The sequence below is a fragment of the Poecilia formosa genome, unplaced genomic scaffold (genome assembly GCF_000485575.1).
Source record: "Poecilia formosa unplaced genomic scaffold, Poecilia_formosa-5.1.2 Scaffold4, whole genome shotgun sequence".
NCBI classification, from domain to species: Eukaryota; Metazoa; Chordata; class Actinopteri; order Cyprinodontiformes; family Poeciliidae; genus Poecilia; species Poecilia formosa.
Genome location: NW_006799943.1, coordinates 6624338 through 6642990, shown reverse-complemented (window position 1 = coordinate 6642990; position 18653 = coordinate 6624338). Strand labels below are relative to the sequence as shown.

Sequence of the window (18653 nt, the reverse complement as noted above, 5' to 3'; positions counted from 1 at the left end):
CACAAATAGGCATGTAAGTTGACATACAGATGATGGTTGAATGAACGTGGATTCCTAACTGATTCAATGTACTATCAACACAAATAGGCATGTAAGTTGACATACAGATGATGGTTGAATGAACGTGGATTCCTAACTGATTCAATGTACTATCAACACAAATAGGCATGTAAGTTGACATACAGATGATGGTTGAATCAACATTGATATAACGTCAGTAATGGTTGAAACCCTAACGTTGATTCAACATACAAGTCACCGACCACTTTCAATGTTGTTTCAATGTCAGCGTTCAACGTTGATTCAATGTTTCTGGCTGACATTGATTCAATGTTGTTTCAATGTCAGCGTTCAACGTTGATTCAATGTTTCTGGCTGACATTGATTCAATGTTGTTTCAATGATTCTGTGCTATCTGGGTAGTGATTCTAGCCCTGCCAAACATCACACATACAAACACACAAATGCTTGTTTTAGTAATTTGCGTAAATGTACCATTCATTAATGAAAGTTAGTTGTTTATTTTATATTTGGTGAGTTGGAACCATGTCTGATTTATTTTTTGTCAAAAAAAAAGTTTTTTTATGAATATAGTTTTTGTTTGATTTGTATTCCAGTTCTCATAATCACTGTAGAAAACTTGGCGTTTTAGACCCCTTGTAGCGCAATGTTGCCCTGAGGCAACAAACCCAAATCCAGTTCCGGGAGGTGTTAGGGTCCGATTTTATGATTGATATGTAATTAGGGACCAACAAGCTCCCAAAGAATGCAGGAAAATATTTTTTTCCCAAAAAAAAAAAAAGTCATGCCATAGAGGGTTAATAAATTCGAACTTATGATTGGTATTCTGTTTGTCTGTATTGAAATTAAACCACCATAAGATTTCGAGTTTTTTGTAAGTGAGCATGTGAACGAGATACGGATTACCCCCACCAGAGGTCATTAAAGTTTTATTTTTACTATTAATTTTGATATGCGACGACTAATTTGAAAGAAAAGGTATGTGGGCTTTACCTTTGAAAATTATTTGTAAAAAAAAAAAAAATAAAAAAAAGTTCATTTCGGGGTGTCTGTGTGACCGTCCTAGGACAAACAAGTCAAAAACTATTTTCTCAAACTATGTTGTTTGTTTTGCATTAGATTGTCCTTTTTCTGCTCTTTTTGCTTGTAAAACTGTTGTATATGGTTGCATTTTGGGGAGGAAGGGTCAAAAGCCAGTTTTTAGGTTTGCTTGCTCGCTTCAAGTCAACCACACAGAAGCTGCGCAGGGCCGCATTGCGCAAATAAGGAAGTGCATTATGCGGAAGTAACTTCTTGTTTTTGTTGTATCAGGGCAGAGACTCACACGGCTTTAAACCTAACTGGACGTTGTTAGTTCTACCCCAGTAGACAATATTGTTTTTTCACCCCTGAAGATTAAGAAGATTTAAACAGTAGCAGGTGTCTTTAAACCCATCGCGCCCTCCTCAGGTTTGTTTGGTTGTCGCTTTGAAATTGGAGACGACGATTTGCACCTCCTTCTGTTCTGTCACCATTCATTATTAAGCACATCTCTCTCTCTCTCTCTGTGGCCGCTGTACCGACTTCTCAGCTGCTTTCTGTCAGCTTTCACGGCTCAGACTTCTTTTTTTTCTTCCATTATCCATCATGTGCAGCTGAGGACACTGATTTTTGTAGCCTGGGTGCTGGGCTACGTGGCCTTCCTGCTCTCCTTCAAGAGGATGTGGACAGGGAAACACATCCGAAGTCCGCTGGTCCGCTCTCTCTTTATGAGTATGGTGACCGAGGGTGAGGCGGGAACAGCTGACCAGCTGGAGGTAAGGATGTGAATACATGGCTGGGGTGGGAGCTTCACACTGTCATGAAAAAGATTTTTGCCATGCTGTCACACCAATTTTATGTACCAAAGCCCTCCTATATGAGTCATTAATGCGCTCTAGTGTTGGTAACACCCGCCACTCCCGAGAATGGTTCCACCTTTCTCCATGTTTTCCCAAATGTAAGAGATGGTGGTTCTCTTACATCCTCAATCCTTATAAATAACTTTGCTTTCCAGACTGATGGATGTCAATGGCTTTGTTTCTCAGTTTTTCGTAGATAAGTGCATTATATGTTAAGCCCTGACTACTTCTTTTCGTCATTTAAGCTCTATCCATATGACTTGTTGATTGTACTGTAAAAAACAAAAGGACATATTTTTTCCCTTAGTTACAATTTCGATTACCTTTTCCCATAAGTGGATAAAATCGGCATTAGAAACTGTTTTATGTATTTACTCAGGTTAGCTTTGTCAAATACTAAAGTAAGTTTGATGTTCTGAAACCGTTTTAGTAGTCAACCAAAAACATCTCTCAGGGGTCAGGTAGTTTGGTCAAATAAAACCTGGTGTAGCATGACAAATTCTTTACTTGTTTAACCCATTGTTACTTTTAAAATTTCAAATCAAACAGAGTACAGTTATAACCAATACAGAGCTAGAAGCTGGAAAGAAGTAAAAACCATTTTATAAAATCCAAACATAGGCAAATCAAATGCAGAAAAGGAAACCTCTACATTGTTTATGGAAAATTATAAACAAGATGTCTTATGATTTTCTTGTTACAAATCTTAAGAGTCTCAAATCAGAGATTTTGGATCTCTACACACACATTATCCATTTTTAAATTCTGACTATGTAATGTGGAAAACTATTTTCGCCATTAGCTATATCAAAACAGTTGAAGTCATTTGTTGTTGCCTTGTTTTCTTCTACTTTGCCCTGCCCGCGTTTAGTGGTACCGGTGCTGTCCGGACCTGCTGGGAGAATCGGTGCGCCCCCTGTTTGTCCAGAGCCACATGGACACTGACACCAAGGCGTTTCTCAAGCACAGCCAGGAGAAGTCCGGCTGGCTTTTCACACAGCTCTATCACTCTCTGGTATCAACTGTCCTCAGTCCCATGGTGTCGCGCACCTCCATCAACGGGTGAGTGTTACCGGCTGTATTGTGTTTCAAACCGAGGCCTTCCGTCTCTCTGATCTGTCGCCCGCCTCAGCTTTCTGGGCCGGGGCTCCATGTTCGTCTTTTCCGCCGATCAGTTCCAGCAGTTGCTACGGATCGGCCCGGACTGGGAGGCCAACAGGCTGCTGGATCTCGGAGCCGGGGACGGAGGAGTTACGGAGGTCATGGGAGTCCACTTCAAGCAGGTCTACGCTACTGAGGTCTCGCCACCAATGAAGTGGCATCTCCAGAGGAGGAATTACACGTGAGTGGGGGGAAAAATGGTTCACTTACTGGGATGAGAGACGCAAGTTTTGAAATGTTTTTGAACCTGTTTAAGTCATTAAAACGCAGTCATATTTGTGGGATCAGTAATTTCAAAAATGATCTACTGTTTTCATGCACCTCAGGTCAGTTGACTCTTTAGCCAGTTTGTATGTATGCATTGCCATTTTGTCCCCTCCTACTTCTGTTTCAGTTTTTTGTATTATTGTTGTTGTGGTTAAGCATTTTTATGATTTATGGTGTTAAATATCCTTAAAAATGCCAAGATTTGCTGTTTTATTTCATTCAACTTTTATTATGACCCAAAAGCGTTTTGCTACTCTGTTTCCAATTTTGTTCTCATTCCCATTTTTCTCTGTTTTACTCCCAGAAAAATGGAAAATTATGATCCCAGCTCAAACATGGTACGTGACCTGGGTATGAAATGTACCCAAGGTGCGTTAAGCTGAATAACGATCGGTACCAAACGCTCCCCAGTCGACAGCACCATTTTATAGGATGAGTCGATTAAAACTGTAGCGATATGGAAGGGGTTGCTAATGGTTGCTCCAATTTTTGTGAATTTGCTGTTTGTGTGCATTAACTGCATTTTGTTTCTTGCATTTGACAAGTCTTAATTTACAGCAATTTCCCTTCAAGTTACCCTCCATAAGATAATATTATTAAAAAATGGCATTGTGGATAGTCATATTCAACTAATTTTGGAACCTGTGAAAGAGTAGATCCTATTTATTATGTTCTGAAAAAGAGGATGTAATTTTTTTTTTCAGCATGTCATTACTTTCTGCAATTTTATCTATTAATTCAATCCCAATGAAATAGTTATTTTCAGTTAGAGAGTGACAGTAGGGTTTATGTGTCCTTCTGTTGTGCATAGGCTGCTGGGTATAGATGAGTGGCAGCACACTGGTTTCCAGTATGACGTAATCAGCTGCCTGAACCTGCTGGACCGCTGCGACGACCCTCTGCATCTCCTGCGGGACATCAGGAGCTCCCTGGTCCCCAAGACAGGAAGACTCGTCTTGGCTGCTGTGCTTCCCTTCCAACCTTACATTGAAGTCGGTCAGTGGGGAAACAACAAAGTTATGGTTTTGATTTGATTTTCAATCTAAATAAAATAAAAGTACTTTTTTTTTTCTCCTCATCTCCTAGGAGGGAAGTGGGAGCGTCCAAAAGAGCACCTTAAAATCGCGGGAAAGACGTGGGAGGAGCAAGTCACGAATCTGTGCAGTGAGGTTTTCAAGCGGGCGGGTTTTGAGTTGGAGGCCGTGACCCGACTGCCGTACCTCTGCGAAGGCGACATGTATAATGACTACTATGTACTGGATGATGCGGTTTTTGTTCTCAAGGCATCAGAGGACGCTGGAGATTCTCCTCAGTGAGAATGGAACTGATTGTCGGGGTGGAGGATGCGCTCCAAATGTTTTAGGGGTTCTTTTTTTTCTTCATGGGTGTTAGTGCAATGTAAAACGTGTCGTTCTTGCAAGTCATCCGTTTCCGACTTGGGTGGAAATGGGGAGTCGCACGTGAAGCTCAGGTGCTGCGGTCTAGAACTTTTGGATCCAGAGATACCTCAACTATTTAAGCAATAAAGGAAAAAAAAACAAAAAGAGAGAGGCTATTGGGACAGCCACTAAAGATTTGGTTTGTCTAACACATCATCACCGTGCTGTAAGTGTTAATCTGTAAAGTCTTGTACTTGTGTTTTGTGTTGAGATTTAAATGTTGACAGTGAAGACAAACATGTTGTTATTTTAATTTGGTTACTTTTAGTACATTACAACAGCTGTAAATACTAAAGGAAAAAGTAGAATATTCCTTACATTTCCTGGTTACTGAGTAAAAGTTCAGCAAAACGTGAACTTATAACACTGCCTTTTGTGCTTTCTATCAAATTTATTAGTAAAAGCTCTCACATTTGCTCACTAACCTGTAAATCTGACATGCATAGGAGTGAACCTATGAAAACGGAGGCAGACTGAATCATTTTAGGGCCTGGGGCAAAATTAAAGACAAGAACCCTCCTTTTTTTTAACCATTCAGTTTTCTGATACTCTTTTTGTTGTCTAAGAACTACTTGCAGTTTCCTGCTGTTTTTACTGCTGCGAGCGGTTTAGTATTGTATAATTGTTTCAGACTCAGTAAGATCTTGATTAATTTTATCTGTATCTGTGGATGTTGCCTTCTGGGACAAAATGCTTTTAGCAGTTGATTTTTATTTTTTTCTTGCTCATGGCTGGAATCGGTAACTTAGATTTCTGCAGTGTTAATTTTAAATGGGCCACTTGGTCTTGAAAGATTTAATGTCATATTACGCACATAGAGGAAGGTGAAGTAGCCATTATGGTCTCTGTGTTACATTGACTGTAAATGGGGGGGAAACACTAAGATTAGAGAAATGCCTACACTTGGCACAAATTGCAAGCTGTGCTGATTTAAGAAAAAAAGAACTTTGCAAAATATTTATACAAGGTTTTCTGGAAGTACAGCTGACAAAATTACAGCTTTTAGGCCTGGTGGCTAAAATGAGGTTATATGTTGAACAAGAGCAAAAATGTAAAGTTCTAATGGCACCTTAGAGCTATTTAACACTTTTTTCCGACGTGTTCATTTTGGAGGTTTTTCTACAAATATGTTAAGTCTAGCTCTGACATATGTCATCGGTTGGTTTTGAATTTAATAATGTGGAATCTATTTTTTTTAATTGTGTTTTTGTCCCCAACCATTTGACCATAAAATAAGGTTTGTGTTCCAGTTGATGGTGCCAAATGACAATTCAGAAATGTGCCATGATGTTTTTATGAGTAAAAGTTGTGTTCCTGAATAAAAACTAACAATTTTTAGATGATTTGTCTTTTGTGTTTTTTTTGTTGTTGTTTTGTTTTCATCCAGTGTCATTAAATGACATTATATTCAAATCAGACAATTTTTAGTTTGTGGTAAAGCTTCCAAGTGAGTATTTTTGCCAAAAAAAAGGTGATCTGTCAAACCAAGAAGTTTTTATAATGACAATTTAATTAAAAAAATTTTTTTTTAGCAAAGTATGAAGCTCCAGTTTTTCTTATGACATATCACATTGATTTTGTGATTGTTGTGCAGACTCGTCAGGTGCATACTAACGAATGTACTCGGTAATATACATTGAAACGTATGATTTACTTTAAATATGTCAAGAAAATATGAGAAACGTATCTAAAATAGTCTAAGCCACATAAATTGTCACTATCAAAACTTTTGCACATGATGGCCGATTTTACTACAGCTCTCACTGGTATCTCCTGATAAACAACTTCAACACGTATCCTAATGACACGTCAAATATATCCTCCATACAGTTCAGCTGAATGTGCTGTCATCTTGAAATTATCAACTAGTACGAACCAATAAAGGAAAACTCGGAGCTTTTCTTCTGAAACGGAAGGCAGGCTTCGCTTGACATAAATTATGTAAATGAGGCAGTGCGCCTTTTTGATTGGCTAATGGTCGTTCGTTTCTCGCTTGTCATTGGATGCTGCTATGTTGGCCACGTCTCCCAGCCACGTCGCTCTCCACTCGCCATTTTCCCCGTTCCCCCCGAGCTAAATACCGTAGTTTTTTTCTGGCGTCGCATTTGTGTTCAGCTTTACAGTTGGGCTGGGTGGAAAAGGGAGTGTTACCGGAGAGGAACGGAATTCACCGAAGAGCTTTGAGATAGGTTGGTGACTGAGGGGGCTTCCTCAAACATGAACATTTTCAGGCTAACCGGCGACTTGTCCCACCTAGCAGCCATCATAATTTTGTTGCTAAAAATATGGAAAAGCAGGTCCTGTGCCGGTGAGTACATCCCTTCATTCTTTCTTTCTTTCATACAAAACTCTGTTTTAAAAATGTCAGTTCAAAACGTAAGTATTCATCTCGGTTTCCTAGTTGAACCTCACTTATTAGCTCCAAGCTAACGTTAGCTATAACTTGCTAGTAGTACCCTGTGTAGTAAAGCTACCATTTCTGTCAGAAAATATGACGTTTCATACCCACACTGCTACTACGAAGAACAATGCGACGCTGCAATGGACGCCTGCAGGTGGCTTTAGTGGCGACCGGATTCTTAAGTGTTGTTAGCTGACCGTGCATAGTTTGCTCTTAGTTTGACATGTTAGGCCCTTCAAAATTTCTATTTTTCACCTACAATGAGTTACTTCCACGTTTTTACTGCTTCTTCCACCACAGTTCGGTTTGTGTGATCTGTGACGTGGCAGTGGCCCATCCAGAAGTTAACAGTCACAGTGTCCACACTTTGGCTGTGTCCTGGAGAGATGCAGGAGGCAGTTTGCTGTGTTTTCAGTTATTTTTTTCTTCTCTTTTGTTTGGATCAAAGGTTACAGCTGTGCATCAGTCAGCTCCCTGAGTTATCACTGCTGCTTACAGGAGATTGAGTCACACCGTTAGCTCTCCCTGTCGTGTCGAACCTCCAGAGACCCGTTTCAGTATCGGTATCCCCGTCCTGCGAGCTGACTATTAAAACAAAACTAGTGCACAGGGATACATCCAAGTACTTTCTGAGATGTATGCAAGCACATTATAGGCACTCCCCTGGAGGTTTTGCATGGACACACAGTTGCTAAATACAGAAAATGCCGACTAGAAACAATTGTTCCGCCATTGTTTTGGCGCCCCCTCTAGCGTGGCGCCCCTAGGAGTGCATACCCAGTTTTTGCCTCACTAATAATGCATCACAGTTGAGTTCTGATTAGTTAGTATTATTGTAAAGATACTCTACGAGTGTTGGCACTAATCTGTTGATTAGACAGTTATACTTTTAAATCAATAATTTCCCAAAACACAAGTTTTTAAGAGTTTTGTCAAAAATGATTAAAAGTACTGTACACTTATTTTATTTTCTTGGATCCAGAGTTGGAAGTGTCTCCGCTTCACTGCTCTCATGTTCCTGTATTAATTGTGTATCCTGATGGTCAGGTATTAAAAATAACTCGTGTCTGAGTTAAAATTAAATGTGTGATTTTTAGAGGCTTTTATTTCCATTCATTCGAATGGAAATTTCCTCTCTCTGATAGATATTAATAATTTAAGTCATGTGAACATGACGAGCATGATACAACTAGACCAACCCACATACCTTTTTACCCGATTACCTGATCAAGGACGGTATAAATCAGTGAAGATCATATTGCCCATATTATGATCATATTACCTTCCATAACAATTATGAAGGGTAATTTGTTGACAAGAAAACTGTTAGTCACACACAACACTAATAAAAATCACTTGATACTGATGGTTTGGCAGTAAAAGTCTGTGCCAGACTGCAGCAGCATTCCTCCTACCTGATCCTGTGAGAAGAATGCACTCTTTAACTTCCTGTTTCTGCCATCTGCTGTCTCCTTGCAGGTATTTCTGGAAAGAGTCAGGTCCTGTTTGCCTTGGTGTTCACCACTCGCTACCTGGACCTGCTTACGTCCTTCATCTCCCTCTACAACACCACAATGAAGGTAAATCGCATTGCGATGAGCGTTTCCCGCAAGGAAACGTGAGCACACATTGCTGAGGTGGAGCTTACCCTTGAACTAACACGCTTGTGTTTGCTGAAGGATGAGCCGCATCCTCCTGCCCTGATTCTGTTTGAGTTAAGCTAGCGTGCTTGTTTTCGTCCTATAGATTATCTACATTGGATGCGCTTACGCCACCGTCTACCTGATCTACATGAAGTTCAAGGCGACCTATGACGGGAACCATGACACGTTCAGAGTGGAGTTCCTGGTGGTCCCAGTGGGCGGGCTGGCTTTCTTGGTCAATCATGACTTCTCCCCTCTGGAGGTCAGTAATCTACACCAATTTTAAAGCAGATCTTTTAGCCAGTTCAGTCGAAAACATGCCGGAATTGTTTATCCCGCAGATCCTGTGGACATTTTCCATCTACTTGGAGTCTGTGGCCATCCTCCCGCAGCTCTTCATGATCAGCAAAACGGGAGAGGCTGAGACCATCACCACCCACTACCTGTTCTTTCTAGGACTCTACAGGGCCCTCTACCTCATCAACTGGATATGGAGGTTCTACTTTGAAGGATTCTTTGATATGATCGCCATTGTGGCAGGAGTGGTGCAGACCATCCTATACTGCGATTTCTTCTATTTGTATGTAACAAAAGGTGAGAGCTTTACATTTTTTTTAAACTCATTTAATTTTTACAAAGAAGGTGTAACCTTTTCTAAAGCATTTAGGTGATAAATGTTGTGAAACATGTATCTTGTGTGGTCTTATGTAGCCAGTTTCTCCTCGGCCACAAAGCACAGAACCTCGCTCTGTTTGTAAAGGTCGGGCTTCTCGTGTGACCAAACTCGCTGTTGGGAGTGTTTCAGGTTGCAAAGGAACATTTGTGACAACCACATACTGAAATAGAGAGTCCATCCCATTAGGGCAGGTAGAGGCTGGGTCAGACTTTAGAAAGGGCTTACATGGGGGACCCCAAAGATTTATTTTTTATTTTTTAAACAAATGCTTGCTTTGAATTGTTCTTTATATAAAACGTATAGGCCCATATCAGATGAATTATATTAATATTTTGGGATTTTTATTAATATAAATAATATCTAAGCATTTTAAAATACAAAGTTATAGTTATTTTTTAAAAACAATATGGAGCTACTGCTCAGGGTTCGCATTCAACCTACCATGCATCAATTCATGTATAGGTCTATCTATTAATGTATTGTAATTTGCTTTAGTAGAATATTTTTTTCTGTTGTGGGTATAGCACCAAACTGGCTGCAGCCCAGGGGCCCAAATCCTTGTAAATCCGGCCCTGGATAGAAGTATTAAAGTTGGAACAATGGAGACAACAAGGCTGGAGATGGAGGAATTTTCAGACTTTGGGATTTGAAGGATAAGCTGTTGACATTTTTATGCTGAATACCACATGGCACCTTTATGTGTACAAGAGTTGGCAATAATTGAGATGCATATTAGCTTTATGATGGTAAAAAAAACAAATGTTCTCTCTGCCTCCACTACACAACTCCTCTACTCTTTGATCCACACACTGCTCAGCCTGGGCTTTATGATTAGTTTCTAATCGTGTCCATTTTCGACCTTATTGATGGAAAAATGTGGTTGCTCAAATATTTTTATTTTTCAGTATAGAGTTTTAAAAAGGAAGTCAGAGTAAGCGCAACAGGTGTGAGCAGCTATTTGACAGGAAGTTACTTTCTGTGTGTTAGCTGTTCATTTGGACTGCAGAAGAAAACAGGCTAAATGAACTGGTGTTATCGTACCCATTTTGCAATGTACCCATTTGCTTAAATTGTCATGTTGAAATATTTTCTCTTTGATTTAAAATGGTAAACCCTTGCTCTAAAGTAATTTCAACTGTTGTAAGGTTATTCTTTAGGCACTTTGTCACTTTATGGATTTTGTGTCCTTGTATTTGCTCTCATGTCAGACCGTCTTGCTGTGTCTTATTGCTGTTTCTGCTCTGCCTGGTTTCAGTACTCAAAGGAAAGAAGCTGAGTCTGCCAGCCTAAGTGCCAAAGAGAAGCGAATTGGCAAATTGGGAGCGATCGGAGGGGAACAGGAACAGCAGTGGACACCTTTTGCAAAATATCCCAAAAAAAAAAAAAAAGAGAATTACAATGGAATCACGTCCCTTCCTCCTCCACCACGGCCTTCTCCTCTTCCCCTCCAACCAGCGTAAGATGCCTGAGACAGAGCAACTCTGGAGCTGCCGACTGATCCAGAACCGTTGGATTCGGAACGCCTGCATTCGGATTTCTGTTTGATGCATCTTGCCTTAACTTTTTTTTATTGCTCTGTATAAAGGCAGCAAAACACTGCAGGTTTTCTACATAAAAAAAGGAGGATCATTGGCATGTAACGGTTGAAGATGCCTGAGATTTGGCAGTGTATAATATTAGAGTTGGACTTTTTGTGCTGGGAGAATGTTGAGTTTGTAATATTTGCAATCAAAACAAATGTTCTTTCGTAAAAATAGGGACATTTGTTAAATCGTTTTAAAAATGACGGACAAATTATTCATGTTTCCCCCTACATTTATTTGACTATTTTACATTCCCACTTGTAAAGTTTCTTCTGGAGTAAAAATGCAATACATATACCATTCTCTATCCAAGGTAAAAAAACAAACAAAAAAAAGCAAGTTGGACACAACTCAAGTTATATTTGTTCAGATGCCATCAGAACTGATTTTGTTTTTTCAGTGTATTTTAACTGTTCATATTTAAAGGCCTATGAAGAGTAAACTCGAAAAGCACAGGTGTAAGAAAACAAGCCAGTAAACTCATTTCTGCAAATGACTTTTTACATGAGCTCCTGCTCAGTAAGTACACATCACTTGTAATTACACATTATTGCCAAGCTTGTTCATTTCAGAAAAGATTCTTTTTAACATCTAAAATGCATAAACTGAAGCTTATGTGCTGTAGTCGAAGCCTCACTACAGAAAGTTTTCATCTTTTAGGTGCAGATGTATTTATTTTTTTTCTCGCTGATTCCAATAAACAGAGTCCGGAGAATGGTTTGTGTCCTCTATTTATTTTCCGCACGACACAGTGTATTCACTGGTATTCTTGACCATTCGTCTTTGGTGATGAGCTCCAAGCTTTACTGTTGGAAGGCCTGTTTGCCGTCACTCTTTAATTCTAAGATTCAAGTTGAAAGTCTATATATGTGAAATTTTGTGTTTGTGTTTTGAGAGCGCAGTTATCTTCGCCGAAACACGTTGTTTGAGCTTTCACGGTGTCCGTAGTTCTCTCGATAAGGGCGCTGAACAAGCACGCGCGTATTTTGCCGCCCGGGCGGTGTAAAGCGGCGAGGAGACACTGGGGGAACTATCTGATGGAGAGACACGAATCGATGTAACACCTGCTCTCGAGGACTGGGATTCCCTTTTCTTTGTCCATGGTGGAAAAAAAATAACAGTTAGTACGGACTGCTCATGAGTTTAATATATTTCTAAATAAAAGCCGTCTAAACTAAAGTTAAAATTATTTAGCTGTAATTCAGTAAAAGTGAAAAATATTTTAAACAAATATCTGACACCTGTAAACTCGGAACACTGCTACCACGAACGATGCAACGCCGGAACAGAAAAGACGTCGGACAAAGCCTTTATACATGCTAAAAGGAAGTAACCGAGAACCCTTTTTATTCAGTTATGTCTGGTTTTCGTTAAACTAAGTGTTAGATCAACTGCGATATGGAAGATATTTCTCAGGAACGTTCTTCAGGTGAGTTACTGTCACTGGCTGCCTAAACGCATAGTGTAGCTAGCTAACTTGGCTTAGCTGCACGCTAATGTTGGTGAGCGCTAAGCTCCACATATAAAAGGTATATCTTTTTAAAATTAACATGGAGCAAAAATAAACGTTAGTATGATTTTTCTCATATTTTTATAACCCTTTCGGACGCTGTATTTTGTTACTGAAAAATCTTATTTATATCCTTTGTAATGTGTGATACATGTTTTTCTTTTGTGTAAAGACATTAGAAAAAGTTGCCAATGTCAGAAATTGTACAGTTCTCTGTATAGGTTGAACATCATTTTAAAGGACTTTTTAATGAATATTATTTATTTGGATAAAGCCATCCAAATTTATGGAAAAATAAAGGCTAGAATAATGCATACTGGAAAATGGTATTGATTTTAATGAGAAATTACGTAATTATTAGATTGTTGTAAGCTGCAAAACGAGCCTAAATAAGTTTGACAGAGGGCATGAGGGTTTTCTGGAGATATCCTGTGTTTGACTTCACAAACATTACTGTGTACCACACTTATCCACTTTACTCTCATCTATCCAAAGGACATTATTGTTAAATTTAAATAGATGTTAGGAAGACTTATTTAATAGCCATTGGATCCCTTTCATTACTGATTGGGTGGAGATTAGATTCTTTGAAAAAAGCACAAATTACATTAATGGGCATGGAGATCAGAGTCCATCAACCAACTGCATCATTGGAGTGGTTTGGGGTTATTGTATCGTTCATACTCAACAGATAAATTGGCACATGGTTTCTGCTTGTACAAGCTTAAAAATGAGAGGAATTGCATGCTTGTTCTTAACAAAACATGAAATAAAACCAATGATCCTCCATGTTAACGTAGCATGTTTACCTTCAGGTGCGCCTTTTTCTCTCTCCGCTCTGCGTCTCGTGGTGCCGCCACTACGGCTGGCCTCTGCAGCAATCTGGCAGACCGTCCAGCAGAAGGTGGTGGCTGACTACGGCATCCTGGAGGAATTTGTTTCTATGGTTACCGACACGATTCCAGAGCTGCTTACCAGTCGGCAGAGGGTCCAACTCACCCTGGGTCTGAGAGCACGGGTAAGGTGTCGTCCAGATTCAAACACTGCCTGTAGTTTTGATGTAATTAACACAGCTAAGCATAATGTCACAACTGTTATTTAGAAGTAAAAAAAATGTGTTGTTGTTCTTTGGGGTTCTTTCAGTTGATCTTGGATTTATGCCAGCGGGAAGCTGCTCCTGACTGCGAGCTTGTTGAACCGCATTTGAACAGGATGGAAATGCTCATCAGGTCATGGCTTGAAGAGGTGACTGAAACTCCTCTGACGTCATACTTTTGTTGAGCAACCTACATGTTTCTTGCAGTCAACTGAAATGTCCCGTCACAAATCAGGCACAGGGGTTGAAGTCCAACCATCAATAACGCATCCTTGATCCACCTTGGGAGTTGGTTGTTAAACTGAATTCTGCAAGGGCTTTTTGTCTCAATATTTAGTCTTTAATTTCTTAATCTACATAGCTCCTTTTCACTGCTTGAATGTTTATCAGTGGCTTATCTTACAGGCCGGTGGTCCAAATCCAGAGGTGTCCCACTTGGACTTTGTGGATCTGGTTAAGAAACTACTGGGAAGCCCTGATGAGAAAGAACTCTTCTTTCAGGTTAGGCTTGTTGATCCGCTTTTAGTTTGCTGTAATCATTATCATTTATCGCCTAATTCTAGGGCTGAGATAGTTTATTAAGCAACACATCAGGCTCTCAATATCTAGGATTGTGCTTAAAAATAACATCTGCGAACAGTTAAGCCACCTATAGAACCATTTTTAATTATTACTCCAGGAAAAATCTTGATATTTTTTTTGTCTGTATTTATTTATTTATTTAATTATAAATAAAATATACTTTCTATATTTTATTCCCAGCGGGGTTTCCGTGAAGATTTTGGTGCAAAATATGACAAAGCTGTCGATGCCCTGATGTGGTTGTTTTTGTCTAGACTTGAAAACATCCTTCCTATTCAAACTTTCCATCAGGTACATGAATAAATCCCAGTTTCTGTCTTCTCTTTAAATTAACAGACATTAAAGCGTCCTTACCATTTTCTATGTACAGGTCGCATCCGTGTTCGGGGAGGTTTCATGTGTCTTGGCAGAATATGTGCAGTCTGTGACTCAGTGTGACGAGCTTAAAAACCTTCTGCAACATCACAAAGACCTCAGTCAGTTGGATCACAATGGTAAGTTACAGTAATCAGAGAACTGTGTGACTGACTTGGAAAACCTGGTGAGAGTAAAACTGATGCTTTTCAATCAAATTTAAAATTCACAAAAAGCAGCATAGTTTTCCAAATGTTTCCAAGTGGCAAAAAAAAAAAGTTACTTTCTAAAGACGTCAAGGGTTAGGATAGCAATGTTAAAAGTTGACTAGAACGTGGTTAGTCTTGTTATGTTGAGCTCTTTATATGTCAAGAAATAAACACTTCACATGCAGGTCCCTTGCGCTTAGGAAGCAATATGCAGCATGCTTAGGGCTCCCAGTTGTGGAGAAGGATGCACACCTCCAAGTTGTACCCAGGGTTGGCTATGTTGGTTGCTTAAAGACTGAAAAACGTTGGCTGCTTTTAAAGCTGCAAAAATGTAGCCCTCAAATTTTTGATGGTAACTCAGAATAGTAAGTCGTAAACACAGAGAACTAGTAATTTGTGCATCTGATTGAACAAATCCGGAGATTTCCAAACAGGAAGTGAATACCCCAGCAACACTTGACATACTGCTAAAAGAGCTTTAAAAGAGCAACTCATTTCGACCACAAGCCAAGACACTGATTGTCAGGTTTTTAATCATCTGTAAGTTGGATGATTCATTTCTTTTCCAGAAATTTAATCACAATTTCTGGAAATAAAAGCTTGAAATAATCTACTGTTTTAATAAATTTGTACAATATGAGTTTGACTTTCTTGCTAGCCTTCATAAAATGTATTGTAAGCCACTTTAGTCTTATGTAAGAAATTATCTTTTTCTTCTCTTCCAGATATTTCTCTTGATGGTTCCTGCATCATCTCTGCCCTCAAACTTCCTTCTCCAAAGTCAAGCAAGACATCTGAAAGTCAAACAGAAGTCAATATTTTGGGCTGTGTCCCATCATGCCCATCACCTATGGAAGAAGACTCTTCACCATTGCTTGAAGCATCCCAGATAAAACCTCATTCTGCTTCAGGACCTTTAACTGTTGACGCGACTAATTTGGAGAATGGAACACAGCTTTCCAAGAATGAAAATCAAACTGAGAAAAATATGAGTGACTTCTTTGAAGGTCAAGGGAAGGCTGCGTCTTGCGTCGCGAAGAAGCGTAAAGTTCCCGGGAAAAAACTTGAGAAACCAGCGATCACAGTTTCTCGACCCGTGAGGGCTAACAGGGGAATGTTGATGAAGAAGATTCTTGAGAAGGAGAAAAAGGAGCTACGGGATAAAAACCCACCGGCCAAAAACCCTGCTTCCAGGAAAACCAGACAATCCAGCAAGACTCCCGCTTCAGTGACTGATAAGGAAGAGTCTGCTCGCTCCAGCAAATTGTCTTCGCATAAGCCTCCTGCAGCCACATGCAGTGAGGATGACTCCTGGTCTTACTACTCGGAGAAGTCTTGCCAAGACGATCTCAGTAATGCAGATTCCTGGTCTTACTACTCTGACGACGATGGTTCATTTGCAACACCTGCCAGCAGTCCCGCTGAAAGTGATTCATTTTCCAGCTGCTCTAATGCAGACACTCCTGAAAATAAGTCCACTCCGTCCCCAAAAGCAAAACGGTCCAATACAAAAGCCAGCACTCCAAAAAAGACCCGGAATTTCTTGTGTTTTATTTGCAAAGAGCAGGTAAGCAAAAAGCTGCGAGCTCACATAAAAAGCCACTTTCCCAACAAAGACTACGCCTGCCCCCAGTGTGGCACCAAGTATAAACTCCTCTCTTCGCTTGAGAGACACTTGAAAAAGACCTGCTTCGAGTACCACCTCAAGAACGTGGATCCCACCAAGCCGGAAGAAACCCAGAACCTTTCCAAATGCGACAAATGTGGAGATGCATTTCAGTACAAGATTTCCTTACAAAAGCACCTGCTCACACACCATGAGCTGTACTGCAGCGTGTGTCGGACGGTGCTGCGAGACGCAGAAACATTGGCCCGCCATAAAACCGCACACACGCCATTTCAGTGCACCCGCTGTGACCAGACCTTCACCGTTTTTAAGCACTTGGTTAGGCATTTCGAAAACACCCACGGAATTAGCAAACCCTTCAAATGCAATCACTGTCCAAAGATTTCACCTAAGCTCAATGCTTTAATCAGACACGAATGGCAGCACACAGGTCATCTACCCTTTCAGTGTGGTCAGTGCAGTTTAAAGTTCAAGTCATTCTCATATCTTTTGTCCCATGAAAAGGTCCACAAAGGGGAGAAACCCTGCCTGTGCTCGGAATGTGGAAAGACTTTTGCCCACAGATCCAACCTGTACCGCCACATTAGACTCATCCACAGTGCTTCTAGAAATGAGAAGAATTATTCTTGTTCCCAGTGCGAGAAGGTCTTTAAAGAAAAGGCCACCCTGATAAGACATCAGAGGACCAAGCACCTCCAGCAACTGTTCCGCAGGGAGTGCCCCTACTGTAGTAAGATGGTCGCTCCGTCGACATTGGCAAGGCATAAAATGATGCACATGGGACAGAGCCCCTTCAAATGCACCACCCCTGATTGCGAGAGTGCCTACAGAACTGCTTCAGAGCTGAAGAGACACGTGCTTTTACACCACACCACTGAGCGACCTCACAAATGCGATGTCTGTGGAAAGGGCTTCGTACGACTCGGCGATCTCAACTTGCACGCAAAAATCCACACTAAAGAAAGACCGTTTGTTTGCCACATCTGCGGCAAGGCTTTTCTCAAATCCTACAGCATGTTTAGACATAAAAGGCTTCTACACTCGTCTGTGCCAGATTAGAGTAAAATTGTAGAAATGTTTAAATGTTTAAATGAAATCAGTGAATAAATGTCATAAAGCAAATGTTGAGAAAAGTTTGTGTACCCAACTGCAGGTGTACTGTTGTCAGATGGATCATAATGTTTTGGAGATGAACCTTTTGTAGTACTACATATGAGGCTCTGCAGTAATTAGTACTGGACCAATGACTGGCAACATTTTGTTACACAAACTGGTGTTAGATGGTAAAACTCCTTTTGGGCAGGTTGATGAGGATTGGAACTCATTCTCCACTCTAAGGAGATTGCAATTGGCATTGAAATTTCTTGACATACCTTTGCTGAGAAATAAAACAATAATTGTTCAAGAAATTGTCAGTGGTATGTCAATTTTGACTTCCTGCTTGGCTGATATATATATGAAAGAGGATTAGTACAAACATCTTACAAATGTCACCTTTGGTTTAAGGTTTGTAACATTTTCTAGCAAAGGGGTTTGAACTTCGTTCTTAAGGGTGAAATACCATTTAAAAAGAGACCCTTAATCTTATTTTCTGACATTAAATCGAACCAAACATTTTCTGCTTTTAGGATTACCAAAGTTATCTGGCCATGCGATTGACATAGGGAGAGATGTGAATGTGTTTTGAGGGACACCTTAAATCGATATCAGTGGACAAATTGTGTGCACCCAGTCAGTTGTGTTCTTTTTTCTAAAGCAAAATATCTTAATCAGTGTTGTATCTGTGACCGTTAGAGCAGAATATATATTTTTGTTTGTCAGTCTAATTACAAAAAACATCCAAGAATGTAATGTATAATATGCAATCTCAAACATAAAATTGGAATTTTGGGCCAAAAAGTCTGATTTGCTTTGAAGGCATGTTCTCCATGGAAAGATTATGAGGTTACTTTTGTATTAATGCTACATTTTTAAATTGTGGCCTAAAACTTTTAAGATTCAATTTCATTGTTTTTTTTTTTTTTGTCCTGGTTTTGGATGATTGTGAGACTGAAAAGAATTTCTGTCTTGCGGTAAATGTGCTGTGTGAAAAAAATTAAACTTGAGTGTGAATTCAAGAAAATGTTAAGAGGAAATACAATCAAAAAAGTGAATACATGTTGGTTTATGCATATGCATCTTTTTATTTGGTTTTATTTCATTTT

General features: G+C 39.8%; 3 protein-coding genes and 1 long non-coding RNA gene across 4 annotated transcripts; 3 read left to right on the top strand and 1 right to left on the bottom strand.

Annotated features, from left to right (window-relative positions):
* Positions 1 to 1277: 1277 nt before the first annotated feature.
* Positions 1278 to 6105, top strand: mettl9 (methyltransferase 9, His-X-His N1-histidine). The gene is made up of 6 exons (XM_007561724.2): positions 1278 to 1470; positions 1656 to 1817; positions 2773 to 2963; positions 3034 to 3243; positions 4141 to 4325; positions 4416 to 6105. Exons 2-6 carry the CDS (start codon positions 1722 to 1724, stop codon positions 4643 to 4645), a joined length of 912 nt encoding a protein of 303 aa, XP_007561786.1. The 5' UTR covers positions 1278 to 1470; positions 1656 to 1721; the 3' UTR covers positions 4646 to 6105.
* A 674-nt stretch (positions 6106 to 6779) lies between these two features.
* LOC103144635 (ER lumen protein-retaining receptor 2) lies at positions 6780 to 11386 on the top strand. The gene is made up of 5 exons (XM_007561711.2): positions 6780 to 7076; positions 8649 to 8749; positions 8916 to 9074; positions 9154 to 9406; positions 10744 to 11386. The coding sequence occupies exons 1-5, from the start codon at positions 6986 to 6988 to the stop codon at positions 10776 to 10778; spliced, it is 639 nt and encodes a 212-aa protein (XP_007561773.1). The 5' UTR covers positions 6780 to 6985; the 3' UTR covers positions 10779 to 11386.
* On the bottom strand, positions 11059 to 13483 carry LOC107837320 (uncharacterized). The gene is made up of 2 exons (XR_001663336.1): positions 13391 to 13483; positions 11059 to 12494 (listed from the first exon to the last, which is right to left on the bottom strand). It is a non-coding gene; the product is annotated as an uncharacterized LOC107837320 (long non-coding RNA).
* LOC103144921 (zinc finger protein 37-like) lies at positions 12412 to 18536 on the top strand. Its single transcript, XM_016676383.1, has 7 exons — positions 12412 to 12500; positions 13397 to 13599; positions 13725 to 13826; positions 14083 to 14178; positions 14440 to 14550; positions 14630 to 14753; positions 15548 to 18536. The coding sequence occupies exons 1-7, from the start codon at positions 12470 to 12472 to the stop codon at positions 17506 to 17508; spliced, it is 2628 nt and encodes an 875-aa protein (XP_016531869.1). The 5' UTR covers positions 12412 to 12469; the 3' UTR covers positions 17509 to 18536.
* The last annotated feature ends 117 nt before the right edge of the window (positions 18537 to 18653 follow it).